Source organism: Sus scrofa, chromosome 17, assembly GCF_054392235.1.
Source record: "Sus scrofa isolate SSC_HxYL_T2T_F1_AM1 chromosome 17, Sscrofa_HxYL_maternal_Yorkshire_Landrace_v2.0, whole genome shotgun sequence".
Classification (NCBI taxonomy): domain Eukaryota; kingdom Metazoa; phylum Chordata; class Mammalia; order Artiodactyla; family Suidae; genus Sus; species Sus scrofa.
In genome coordinates this window covers 48,718,566-48,732,459 of record NC_139399.1, presented here as the reverse complement: position 1 = coordinate 48,732,459, position 13,894 = coordinate 48,718,566, and the positions used below count along the sequence as shown (strand labels likewise).

General features: G+C 49.0%; 1 protein-coding gene across 3 annotated transcripts in view; it reads left to right on the top strand.

The window, feature by feature from the left end:
- TTI1 (TELO2 interacting protein 1) overlaps positions 1-2,106 on the top strand; it is a 46,816-nt gene extending 44,710 nt beyond the window's left edge. For all 3 annotated transcript variants that reach the window (XM_085003866.1, XM_001925757.6, XM_085003865.1), the window contains one exon: positions 364-2,106. In XM_085003866.1, coding sequence (XP_084859992.1) covers positions 364-547 — 184 coding nt within the window. In that variant the 3' untranslated portion in view covers positions 548-2,106. The remainder of the gene's footprint in view (positions 1-363) is intronic.
- Positions 2,107-13,894: the final 11,788 nt, after the last annotated feature.

Genomic DNA, 13,894 nt, shown 5'->3' with positions numbered 1-13,894 from the left:
TCCTGTAATGAGGGGTGGGCCCTGCCTGTTTTCATCCTTCTGGAAACTGCCTTACAGCCCAGAATTTAACCAGTTTATTTGCTAAGAGCTTGTTTGATGTCAATATTGTTCTGCTCAGACTAATTACTTTCCTTCTCTATGTCAACAAATATGAAACTCTTTACCTCTCTTGCTGTTAGGCTTTGGGACCATCCTCATGGCCCTGTCTTACGATGCAAAGTGGGGTTTGTGCTGCTGTGCTTAGTGATGCGATTATCAGCTTTTTCCCAAATAGCTCAAGAGGCAGCTCTTGGGTAAGAGCACCAGCGCCCCCCCGCCACCCCCGGCGTGCCCCCACACTCCTTTTCTTCCATCTCTCCACAGCGTTTTCCTCCACTTGATGAAGGTAGACCCAGACTCCACCTGGTTCCTCCTGAACGAACTTTACTGCCCAGAGGAGTTCACACCTCCCCACCCCAGCCTCCACCCGGTGCAGCTGCGGGGGTCCACCAGCCCCCAGAACCCATACACAGCCAATGTGCTCCTCCTGCTCCAACAGCTGCCGTGACCTCATCCCTTCCTCCCTGCCAAGGACGAAAGACATGGGGCCGACCCCACCCTGGCCGAGGGCGGTGGTAGCAGCAGCAGAGAAGACTGCCAAGGTGGATTAGACAGCCGATCGATTTATAAATTGATCGATCACACAACTGCTTAGAAATTGGATTGAAGGAAAGTAGCTGACTTATTTATATTTCATACCTGGTGTTTTCAAATGACATTGTCTGGCAGCTCTAAGGGCTTAACTCCTTCGCTTACCATCTCTGCGGCCCTGGCTGCCTCAAAGGCCACCCCACATACACACCCACACCCGAGAACTTGAGGACACGTGGGGCAGAGGCCTGTACCACGCATCTTGTGTGTCTTCTGAATGCCTGAGGACCACATGGAAGGATCACACATCCAGGAGATCTCAGAACACTGGCCTGCAGCACAGACTGCATTCTCAAATCAGGAGCTGGAACCTCACCTGTGCTTTGGAAGAAAATGAAATAAAGGCACTTCTTGGAGGAAAAGTATGATCACGATCTCACTTTGAAGTTTGTTATTTAAATTGAGTTTTGTTTGTTTGTTTGTTTTTTAGGTAAGTTTATAGTAGTAGTTCCCGTTATGGCACAACGGGATCAGTGGCATCTTGGGAGCGCTGGGACATAGGTTTGATCCCCAGCCTGGCACAGTGGGTTAAGGATCCACGTTGCTACAGCTGCAGTTTAGGTTGCAACTGCAGCTGGGATCCGATCCCTGTCCTGGGAAGCCCATATGCCACAGGGTGCCCAAAAAGGCAGTGGGGGGAGAAGTATGCTTATGTTCATGAATGAAAAGTCATGATGCAAAATACAAAGTCATGATGCAAAATCCAAGCCATTCGAAACAATGGAGAATCAGTCTCCCTGTCCTCATTCGTGAAACATCGAGTTTCCCTCTCCAAAGGCAAATATACATGACAATTCTTTGGATACCTCTCAGGTATTTTTTACCTTTCTATCATGGCTAATGGTGTATCGAAGCCCTGTGTGCCCATAAGCCAGCTGCACCTGTTACCTGCGTATAGCCAGCCTTCATCTGCCCCTTCTGTTTCCCCTGCACCCTCAGCCATCCCCTGGGTTATTCTGAAGCAAGTTCCAGGTGTCATATCTAAACTTGTTTAATTTTAGGCCCACACCCATGGCACATGGAGGTTCCCAGGCTAGGGATCCAATCAGAGCTGTAGTTGCCGGCGTGTGCCACAGCCACAGCAACACCAGATCCGAGCCGCATCTGCGACCTATACCACAACTCACAGCAACGCCGGATCCTCAACCCACTGAGCAAGGCCAGGGATCAAACCTGCATCCTCACGGATGCTAGTCAGATTCATTTCCACTGAGCCACGGCAGGAACCCCCCCAAAGCTGTCTTTAAAACGTACCACCGGATTAGCATTATCACACCTAGAAAATGTAACAATAGTCCTTTAATACTGTATTCAGTCAGTGTTTAAATTTTCCCAGTATGTTTGAATCAGGATGCAAACAAGTTGTGTACATTGCCATTATCGATATGTCCCTTAATAAATCTCTCTTAATTTATAGATTTGCCCTCCACCTCTCTCTTCTTTTTCCGGCAAGTTTTTTGTTGAGAAAACAAGGTCATTTATTCTACAGCATTTCCCACAGTCTGGATTTACTGATGACATCCCTGTGGGGGTCATTTCACAGTCTCCTTCTGTCACCTGTATTTCCTGTAAATGAGGAGACAGAACTAAAGGCTTGATCAGGTTTGATGTTTTTGTTTTTGTTTTTTGGCATCGCTCCCCCATAGGTGGTATCATTTACTTCCATCAGGAAGTATATTTTGTCTCATCTCTTCTTAGGATGTTGGCAGCCGTTGGTGAGCCTCGCCTGGACCCACTTGTTCATTAGGGATTGCAGAGCAGGGCTGTTCCAGCCCCGTCATGCTGGCTTGCCTGGAGCTACTGACTTGGGTCCCTTCATTAACCACGCGATAACCTTGAGGGAGTTTGTGTAGAAAAGACAAGATCAACACTTGATTTTTCTAGCTGGGAGACTTAAAATCCACCGGTTATGTAAATTTAGGTACACAGCTACACACACGCACATGCACACGCACTCGCACTCGCACACACGCACGCACCCGTGCTGAAGGATGCACGAGCAAGAATGATGAACACTCCCACCAAATGCGTGCTGAGGCAGTAACTCAGTAATTCCCTCCAGTGACATAGATAATCCCCAAGCTCTCAAAAAAAAACCCCAAAAACAGAAGCAGAAAATGGCTGGCATGGGGATATATTGGAACAAGTGTCCTCAGCCAGTTCCAGAGGGGCCCCACTCCTTTCCTTTTGGGGCCTTCCCAGCAAGGGCAATGGGACATCCAGCTGGTTCTTACGGTCTGGCTCTGTCATGGAGTCATCAGGGGTACCCCCCTCTCTTTGGGCCTCAGTCCTCCCACCTGTAAAGTGGAGAGACTGGACCAGAGAGATTGCTTGTCATCTTTGGGGATTTGGGGATCCTCTGGGAATCAGATGCAATCTGAGGACCCACTCCCTCGACACATTCCTCCCCTGTCACCCCCAGGAAGGCACTGCCTCCTCCAAGACTGAAGTCAGACACCGTCTCCATCTCCCACTGGGTTGGTCCGCTTAGCTGACCTCGCAAAATCCTCTGTACAATTTCAGAGACTTCACCTATGACCCTGCAGGGACTCCAGGTTAAGGAACCCTGAAAGAGAGAAATAATCACTTAACTCTCTTCCACTTTTAAAATTCTGAGATGATTTCCTTTGGGAAAGGGAGGAAATGCCCTTTAATTGAGGGGATTGTAGAGAAGATTCACAGAGCGCTCTTCCTAATTCCACTGGGGACCCAAAGTGATAGACTAATTCAATCTCTAGGTCCTGACAAATGAGAAAACGGGTCAGAGAGGTGGCGTGACTTGTCGAGCATGACCTGGCTCCCGGTGAGATTCGAGTGGCCTGCCTTCCTTCCCAGGGCGCCCGGGTGTGGCAGGCTGAGACAGTGTGCCTAGGGGCAGGGGTCACATGCACACCCACCCTGTGTCGCGGTGCCACTCGGGCTCTGGGGAAGCCCTCCAGGAGATCATCTGCGTGGGAGGATTTGCCGTAATGTTCCAAAACCCTGTGTCTTCCTCAAAGAGTTAAGACATCTTGAGTTGCTTTCAAATTCCTGCAGGCAGATTGTTGCACTTGATCAAAAAAAAAAAAAAAAAAAACTAATTAGAGTGCCTCCGCAGTTATTATTATATTCAGGCAACTTTAATTTTGAACCTGTCCAGCAGACTCCATCTAGTCCTTGTTAACGTAGGCTTCACAAAGTGATCATATCCCCCTATTAAAACTCGCCGGTGCAGTGAGGTTTCTGCCTTCATTCAGGGTGGCCCCTGAGTATTCTGAGTGGCTGGTGTGGCTGGAATTAGGGGTAGCAGGTGAGGGATTAGCAGGCAGGTCCTGAGAGGCCTTGCATTTCAGGTTGAGATGGGTGGGGGGGGCGGTCCTGCAGGATGCAGGGAAGTATAGAGATGGCTCCCAGGGAAGAGTTGGATGTGGCCCTCAGGAGGCACCATATGGTGGAAAAAACGTGGATCTAGAGTTCGTCCAAGCTGGGGGTGATCTCTGACACTACCTCTTAGAAACGGCATGACCTCAGGCGAGTTGCTTTCCTTCATTTTCCCATCTCTAAAATGGAGCCATTGCCTATGCCTCTTTTGGAATAATTGCTGCGCTGTCTGTGGTCTTTAGCTTAGTGCCCAGGGCTGGACAACATGCTTTTCTTTCCCCCACCCCCGCCGCACCCATCCCATGGCTTGTGGCTTTGTTAAGGATGCAATACTTATGCCTCCAAGGGATGCAGTTATAGCTGAGGAAGCAGATGACCAGGTCTCAGAATGAACTACCCGGGAGCTACAAGGGACCGCAGCAGAGGAGGAGATAAGATCCTGGTAAAACAGGAGTTCCTCTTGTGGCTCACTGGGATAAGAACCTGACTAGTATCCATGAGGATGCAAGTTCGATCCTTGGTCTCACCCAGTGGGTTGGGGATCCAGCGTTACCGTGAGCTGTGGTGTAGGCCGCCAGCTGCAGGTTCAATTTGACCCCTAGCCTGGGAACTTCCATATGCTGCATGTGTGGCGCTAAAATGGAAAGGAAAAAAAAAAAAAAAGATCCTGATACAACCACCAGGCTTTTGGCAGGCAAAGAGGATAAAGGCATTCCAGATAAGGAAATAACAGGCCTAAAGGCATGGGGACATACCTGCCTGTATCTGTGCTCATCATAACCCCTCCCTTGCAACTGACAGACCCAACTCAAACTGGCTTGAGCAAAAAGTCTGGGCTCTCATGACCAATGGGCCTAGCTGGCTCCAGACCCCTCAGCGCATCCATTCCTCCGCCACCAAACCCAGCATTGTGCAGCCAAGCAGGTGTAGGCAAACTTTATCTATAAAGGGCCAGGTGGCATATTTTAAGCTTTGCGGGCATAGGTTCTCTATATTATCCTGTTCTTTGATTTTTTTTTTTTTTTTCTTTTTATGGCCGCACCAACAGCATATGGAAGTTCCCAGGCTAGGGGTCGATCGGAGCTGCAGCTGCCTGGCCTATGCCGCAACCACAGCAATCCCAGATCTGAGCTGCAACTGCAACCACAGCTCATGGCAACACCAGATCCTTAACGCACTGAGCGAGGCCAGGGATTGAACTCATATCCTCATGAATACTAACTGGGTTCTTAACCCACTGAGTCACAAGGAGAACTTATGATCAGTATTTGATTTTTTTTATAACCTTGTAGAAATGTAAAAATTATTCTCCAGAGCCTTTTAAGACGGACTGGCGGGGTGGGGGCATTATTTTTGCCCTGGGGCTTTAGTTTGCCAAGCCCTGATCTACATTCTCATGGCCAGGTCTGGTGTCAGGTCACTTGACCCAAACCATATGTAGAGAGAGTTGGGGTGGAGTGGCTTTCCCCTAAAAGGAAGCACCGTGTTTGGTTACCACGAAGAGATGCAAGCTGGCGGGAGGGGGGGGGGGGGGCAAAAAAAAAAAAGGCATTCCCTGCCTTGTGCACTGGTTTGGTGGGAAGGGGGGAAGTGGTGATCTCTGTGGCCACATGGATAAAAGGCCCTGACTGTCAACCTGGGGAATCCCAGCCTTAAGAGATCAAGAGGTGGCCTCGGACAGTTCTTGAACGGGTGAATAATGTACTGAAAGCAGCATTTTAGGAATAGTCATCCCGTGGCAGCGCACAGGAGGAATTGGAAGGGAGAGAGCCTGGTGATGAAATTGTGTTTCTGAAAGTCCCAGGACGAGAAAATGTACCTCTTCCATCAACCCCAAACTGTTTGACATGCCGTGGTTCATGGGCAACCTGAGGCACATAAATATGTGCTTTAAAGTTTAAAAGTAAGAAGTGAGATGAATGCAACCTCTGATGAGGCTTCCTCTGGCTCGTTCGGAGGAGTTGAGAAGCCCTAGAAATGATTTTCTGCAGCTCCCGCTGTGATGAACAGAGCAGGGCTCCTCTCCCTTTGTGTGACTTACCCCAGCCTCTGTGTCGGCCTTGATTGGAAGCACAGTGCCTGTGCTGCCTTTCCTCCAGAGTAAGGAAGAGAGGCCAAATTTTGGAAAATAATTCTGAGTGATGGCTGACTCTGTCGAAGCACTGATTGCTTTATAAATGGCATTCTTCTCTCTGCACCCCCTCCGCACCCCCCCCCACACACACACACAAGTTTCGAGGCAGTGGCTTTTCAAATTACACCAGAAAAGCAGCCTGATTTCCCACAGGAATCATCTCCTAGATTAGGCGCTGTTCTACCTTTTCCAACACTTTTACCCAGAGTACAAAGCCTGTCTGCAAAGGGCGAGGAGGGAGCCATGCTGTCCTCTTTTCAAAGCCGTCAGCACAAGCCCTTTATGAGAATGTCTCTGGCTGCAGCCATCTCCCAGCGTCCAGGGCTGCCTGCTTTCGCAGCACGAAAGGGTTAAAAAAGCACTGGCTCCACCGCCCCCTTCCGCTTTCCCTCCTTATGTAATTTGCCATTCTTTTTGCACAGCAGCTCCCGGGTCTCCACCTGCTCTCTCAATCAGTACCCTCACGTCCTCGGCGTCCTCCCACACAGACGGGCTCACAAGTGAGGAGAGCACTTTTCAGAGTCTCAGAGGCCGTTTCCAAGGGAAAGGATGTTTGTGGGGGGAGGGGCGTTGGCAACAGAGAGAAGTCATGGAAAAAGTCAGAAGTTTTTTTTTAAGAAATAAAACATGGGAGTTCCCTGGTGGTCTAGGGGTTAGAACTTGGCGCTTTCACCGCTGTCGCCCGGGTTCCGTCCCTTGTCCGGGAACTGAGATCCCACATCAAGCCGTGGACACAGATCTTGGTGCACCCCAGCTCTTCTTTGCCCCATTTTCCCATCCTTTCTTACCTTGGGGACCCCACCGGGCGTTCTCACACATGCCACCCAGGACACTACCCAGTCCCCTAGAAGAGGACAAAGAGGACGGAAATGGAGCTCTCACTGCACTACAGTTCACAGGGGACGTTGCTCGGTCCCTCTTCCTCCCCAGGGCCTCAGTTTCCCTTTACCTGGTAGAGGGTTTGAAGCAGTCAGTCTCCAAGCATTGCTCCACCCCCTAAACGGTGATTTGATACTAAAGGGTTGGCAAATATGTGGAAAAACAGGAATATACGTTCTCTGGAGGTGCAAGTTCTCTGGAGGTCAGTTGGCCCGTATCTTGCAAATTTAAATGTACAGCCCTTTTGACCAGCAATTCTGCCCCTAAGAATTAAATACTCACGCTTGGGCACAAATGTGTAAGGCATGCACAGGCAGGTCACCGCAAGGTTGTTTCTGATTCCCAGAAACTCACAAATACTGAGTGCCCTGTATTATGCCATGTGCTAGGCATTATGCCTAATGCTTTATATTAATATTTCAAGAGACTGGGAGCAAAAGATAGGGAAAAACCTAATCATATGACTTAAATGTCCATCCAGAAGAAACTAAAACACCCCCTCGCCCCCTCCCAAAACAGAAATTCTAGTGAACTGTTCTGAACAATGGTACATCCGAAGTCATAAGATGTTACTGTTAACTGTTTTCTAAAAGTAAATATAGAATTGAAAAGAAAGCAGAAGGGGTTGCGGAGAGAGGGAAGGTTGGGGAGGGATGGACTGGTTAAATGAACTGTGGTGCATCCGTATAATGGAATGATTGAAACAACAATGGCTTTCAGAATTTTAAAGGCACCTACCCTTTGACTCAGCAATCCTGTTTTAAGGAATTTCCTTGCCTACATGCAAAGATGATGAACAAACTGTTCATTGAAACACTGTTTGCATTAATAAAAAAAAAATCAGGAGTTCCCGTCGTGGCGCAGTGGTTAACGAATCCGACTAGGAACCATGAGGTTGTGGGTTCGGTCCCTGCCCTTGCTCAGTGGGTTAACGATCTGGCGTTGCCGTGAGCTGTGGTGTAGGTTGCAGACGCGGCTCGGATCCCGTGTTGCTGTAGCTCTGGCGTAGGCCGGTGGCTACAGCTCCGATTGGACCCCTAGCCTGGGAATCTCCATATGCCGCGGGAGTGGCCCAAGAAATAGCAACAACAACAACAAAAAGACAAAAAAAAAAAAAAAAAAAAAAATCAGAGGCATTCTCTTGTGGCGCAGCAGGTTAAGGATCCAGCATTGTCACTGCAGCAGGCAGCTTGGATCACTGCTGTGGCACAGGTTTGATCCCTGGCCTGGGAACTTCCACATGCCACAGGAGCGGGGGGAAAAAAAAAAGAGAGAAGAAAAATGGAAACACCCTGGAGGTCCATCCAGAGAGTCCTGGCTAAACCAGTGCCTTACTAACATGTAATGTGCCAAGTAGCCTTTAAAAAGAAAGAGCTAGTTCTCTGTGTATATCTCCAAGATATATTATTAAAGAAAAAGGCAAGCAGAACAATGCTACTATTTATGGGGGGTCAGGGGTACTTTTTGTGCAGAATTTCTCTGAACGAACACCCAAATGGCCACCTCTAGGAAGGGTAGCAGGATCAGTGATGAGAAGTCTTTTACATCATCCCCTTTATAACTCTTCACATTTTTTAGCCATATACATGTGTAAATTATTCATTCACCAAAAAAAAAGTTATTATTAAAATGTAAGACTTTTGTGGAGTTCCCGTTGTGGCTCAGCAGTAATGAACCCAACCAGTATCCATAAGGACATGGGGTCTATCCCTGGCCTCACTCAGTAGATTAAGGATCCGGCATTGCCGTCAGCTGTGGTGTAGGTCATAGACATAGCTTATATCTGGAGTCACTGTGGCTGGTGGTGTAGGCCATCAGCTGCAGCTCCAATTCCACCCCTAGTCTGGGAACCTCCAATGCCACAGATTCAGCCCTAAAAAGCAATAAAATATAAGACATTTGTGTGTCTATAATTCTACGGTAAACTCACATTTTGGTGATAGCCTGACATTATCTGGGTTCCCTATCTTGTGCTTTGCATTTCTCATGGGGAAACAGGCTAGGGGTTAAGGAGGCATTTCTTAAGCCAAATAAGGAAAGGGATCTTGGAGAGGATCTTCAGGGGATGGGTTGTTTGCTGTGTAGGCAGCCACCCACAGCCCCAGCGTGCATGAAGGAAGACCATCTCCCTTCTGTGCCCCAGCTCATCTAAGCCCCTCAGAACCCCAAGAGAAGCAGGTTGAGCCTCAAAGTTTTTCCTGACTTCCCAGGTAGAATTTGAGACACGCTCAGCACTCTCTGGGCATTGCATGTTGCTCTCTGCCCCAGCACTGCCCCCACCCCCACCCCCACCAGGGAGGACTCACAAGCTTGACTGCATCTTCAGCACCTTGGACAGGGCTGTGGCTTGTGCCTTCCTCTCACTGTTAGGAAGACAGGCACCAAATAAAGGGCAAAGATAGGATTCATTCAAACCTAAGACTGCTAACATCACATAATGAGTTACGTGATCAATTATATCAGATTTCTGCAACAGAATCCAAAATCTGCAACTTGGAAACTTCAGTTCAACGAGCACGTTTTGAGGCTTTTTTTCTTTTTTAGGGCCATACCTGCCTGCAGCATATGGAACTTCCCAGGTTGGGGGTTGAATCAGAGCTGCAGCTGCTGGCTTACATCACAGCCACAGCAATAGCAGATCTGAGCCGCATCTGTGACCTACACCGCAGCTTGCAGCAACGCCAGATCCTTAACCCACTGAACAAGGCCAGGGACTGAACCCACATCCTCATGGATGCTAGTTGGGTTACTAACCCACTGAGCCACAACGGGAACTCCTTTTGAGGCTTTTATGTGCCAGCCCAGAGACAAAAAGACATAAATGCTGGGAGTTCCCATCGTGGCTCAGCAGTTAACAAACCCGACCAGTATCCGTGAGGACATAGCTTCAATCCCTGGCCTCGCTCGGTGGATTAAGGATCCGGCATTGCCGTGAGCTGTGGTGTGTGTCGAAGACTCAGCTTGGATCCCGAAATGCTGTGTCTGTAGAGTGGGCTGGTGGCTACAGCTCTGATTCGACCCCCAGCCTGGAAATTTCCATATGCCGTGGGTGTGGCCCTAAAAAGACACACACAAAAAAAAGACATAAATGCTGTCTCCTAGGAGTCAGGCTCAGAGAAGACAAGACAATCTTGAGAAGGCAGCAATAAAGTCTGGATAGGAAGAGGTTGGAAGCAGCAGTTAAGAGCATGGCCTCTGGACACAGACATTTGAATCCTGACCTTACTGCCTTGGGCAAGTCCCTTCATTGCTCTGAGCTTTGACAAAATGGAATAAAGATAATACCTCCCCGAGAGCATGGTGAGAATTAGAGCATGGTGAGAATGAAGTATAGACTCAGGGCCTGGCCCCTGGGCAGTGCTGTGTAGGAGCTGGTCCTCACGATGAGGATACCTTAGAGGTGTAAGTGGCAGCAGAGAGGCTGAACTGAAAGGAAGCTAGGAGGCTGCATGGAGAGGCCATCCAAGCTGCTTTGCAATATTTCCCCCTTGGACACAAAATAAAGAGCCCCTCTGAGCAGAGGGAACCACAGGTACAGTGTGCAGCTCACGGGGATGGGACGTGGAAACAATCAACAATAAGGCTGAACAAAAGGGTGAAACTCTGGGAAGGGAGGCAGGTCGGTTCAGTACCCCAAAGGTAGACCCAACTCTACTTCCAGCGGGCACGCAGCAGGTGCCTGAGGAGTACGTTGGTAGCACTGCCCCAGAGAACTGGTTTTCTTTAGCATTTGTGCAGGCTCTGTCTGGATGGAGGGCAGGGCTCACCGTTGCCAGCCACCCCAAGTCCTCCCCTCCAGCAGTCCTGACACCTGTTGTGGGGGCAAGACAGTCCTCTGAGGTGGCGACGTGCATGGTCTCCAAAGACAGATTGCCTTTGCCGTTTATGCACCTTCTAGGCAGGTGACATCTAAAGCATCAATTTCCTCATCAGTAAGATGGGGTATGATAATAGTAGCTTGCCCTATACAGTTTTTGTGAGGACTCAGTGATTTAACGCAGGAGAAGCACTGAGCACTGAGGCTGGTACTCAGACACAGGTGGATGCTCCACTTCTGCAGCATACCAGACCCCTGGGAACATGAGGATGAGTGAGACTCAGGCCCGGCAGACCCATCTGATGGAGCATGGACTGGGGAGAGCCCATTTCTGCCTTGAGGATCAAAAATGGGCTTCCTGGAGGAGACAGCTCAGCTTGGAGAGAATAAATTATGGGCAGTTGCCTCTTCTCTCCAAGCTCAGTTTTCACATCCACAAATCCTTCTTGCTGTGAGGATTAAATGAGCTAATAATGCAAGGCCAGGGTGAGCCCAACATGGCCTGGGAACCTTGAAGTGGGCTACTTAGGAAGAGAGAGGAGCCTGTATGTTAAGAAGATGGAAGGAGTTCAGTGCAGTGGAGCTGCCTGGTAGCTCCATCCTCAAAGTAGACCCTCTACCGGCCATCAGGGAGGAAAACACCAAGGTGTGAGCTGACATTCCTGGCTACATGGCTGGCTCCCTGTAATCTTCACAACTAGCCATGCGATTGAATGTTGTGCCCATTGTACAGAGGGGGACACTGAGCTCAGAGGGCTGAAAGAGCAGGTTCCTAAGGTCCTGCTGTGAAGGAGGTCCTCACCCAGGGTAATTCCAGATTGTCGAGCACCTGCTTTCCTGACTTCTGGCAAATCTATACCAAGTAGAGGGTGCGCCCTAGAATTTACACTCCGTTGTGGGAGGCCAGACTTTCCTGAGAAACATTTTCATTTACTAATGGATTTAATGAGTTCAGAACTTCTTGTTTTAAACAAACAAGTGATTAGCATTGACTACAGAAGTGAAAATGGATCCTAATGAATTGCTAATTAGCCTCCTTCTCTTTCTGGGGTCTTTAGCTGGTAAATTCTCTCTCTGGCTACTGAGAGTCTTAGTCAGCCAAACTGGAATTCATTCATTCATTCCTTTATTTTTCATTCATTCACTCCACATATATTTCTTGGGGACCTACTGTGTGTCATATTGGAAGACAGATTTATTCAACTAACCTAACAAATATATAATGATACACTTATAGGACAGGGAGCTGGAACAGTGTGATATTGCAGACTTGTTCTTGTCCTGGGTTGGGGGTGGGGTGTCCTTCATAGAAGGCTACCTAGAGGAAGGGATGCTTGAGCCAAGGTCTAAAGAATAACTAGGACTTGACTAGAAGAAAGGGGATGGGAAAGAGTAGCAGAGAGCTTCAGACATCCCCAGAACAGCATGTGCAAAGGTCCTGTGGTGGGAGGGAGCAGGATGAGTCTGAGGAAAAGGAAGAGGCCAGTGTGAGCGGTTGCAAAGAGCTTGTGTGTGTGTGTGTGTGTGAGATGAGGCTGGGGTTAAGGATGTTGGTTTTCTCCTTTGTAGCAGATAGGTGTGCCTAGCCCACTTCCTTCAGGTCTTCCCCACTCACTGTGCTCCAGCTAACTTCCAGCTGCTCCTGTTTGCAGCTCTTTGCCTGAGGACCTTCTACAGGTAAGACAGACCAGAAGTCCTGGCAAATTAACACCCTGGGAGCAGCCTTCAGCCAATGACAGATGGAAGTTAATGTACAAAAACCACAGCTTCCCCAGCCCTGGGGTAGGATGACTTTGCAGAGTGTGCTCTACACTAGCTGCCAGGGTTTCCCAGTAGGGTGGAGTCCCACTTGCTCACAGCGGACACTTGCTGGACCATGCACTTTCCCCATCTCACTGCCTCACTCCCCACTGGTACTTTCTGGGATCACCTCCCCCACCCCAACCCTGTAAATTATTGGCCCTTAGGTTTTCCTCCTAGCGTTTGCTTCTGGAGGAAACCATACTAAAACATCCTTTAAACAAGACACAGATATGTTTCTCCCCCCACCACTGCACCCTTGCCTGGACACCTTCCTCTCTCTCCTTTGCTTCCCTCCCAGAGTGTGGGGCCCATGGACCATGGTGGCCCAGCTGGGGTCTGCCTGGTCTGATGTACATCAACCCATCACTTGCCTCTTCTTAGTCCTCTGCCTGTGTACTTCTACCTGAGGTGTCTTTCTTGCGGGGTAGCACTGTCTAATAGAACTTCCTTCAGTGATGGAAACGTTTTATGTCTGCACTAGCCAATATAATGGCCACTGGCCACGGGTGTCTACTGAGCCCTTGCAATGTGGCTGGTACAACTGGGGAACTAAATATTTTAGTTTATTAGTTTGGCTTTAAATACATACATGTGGCTAGTGACTACTGTATTGGACTCACAGCTCTGGGTCATGCCCTAACCCCTATAGGCTGCCAAGTTTTTGGACACCTGATGAACGGTGGGAAGGACAGCCAAGTGGACCCAACTCTTTTCACCCAGCTCAGTCACCGGGCCCATCGGCTCTTACTCAGGCAGGTCACCAGCAGGCAGCACCTCAAGTCCCAGGGAGGTCAGCCGTGTGGGCCCATCTACAGATTCCATCATTAACTCCCCCTCCTCTGAAGGCACCATCCTTCAACTGCTCCCCACCCTCGGTAGCTGGAAAAGAAAGCCTTGAGGGAGAAGCCAAAGAGGCTGGTCTGAGTGGCAGGGCTGAGTGAGACACCTCCTTACCCACCAGCCTGATTTCCTTTTGTGTAATGAATTGAAAGGGAGAGAAATGCTAACTAGTTCAAAACAAGTGAAATTTAAGGAAGGAGAAAACATGATTCCAAAAAACTTCCTTCCGTTAAATAAGATGCAGTTGGTCCAAACTTTGACCCAATGCTTAAAAGCTGTCAATGAGTGTTCCCTGGTGATCTAGAGGTTAAGTATATGGCATTGTCACTGCTGTGGCTCATTGTCGCTGCTGTGGCTTGGGTTCGATCCCT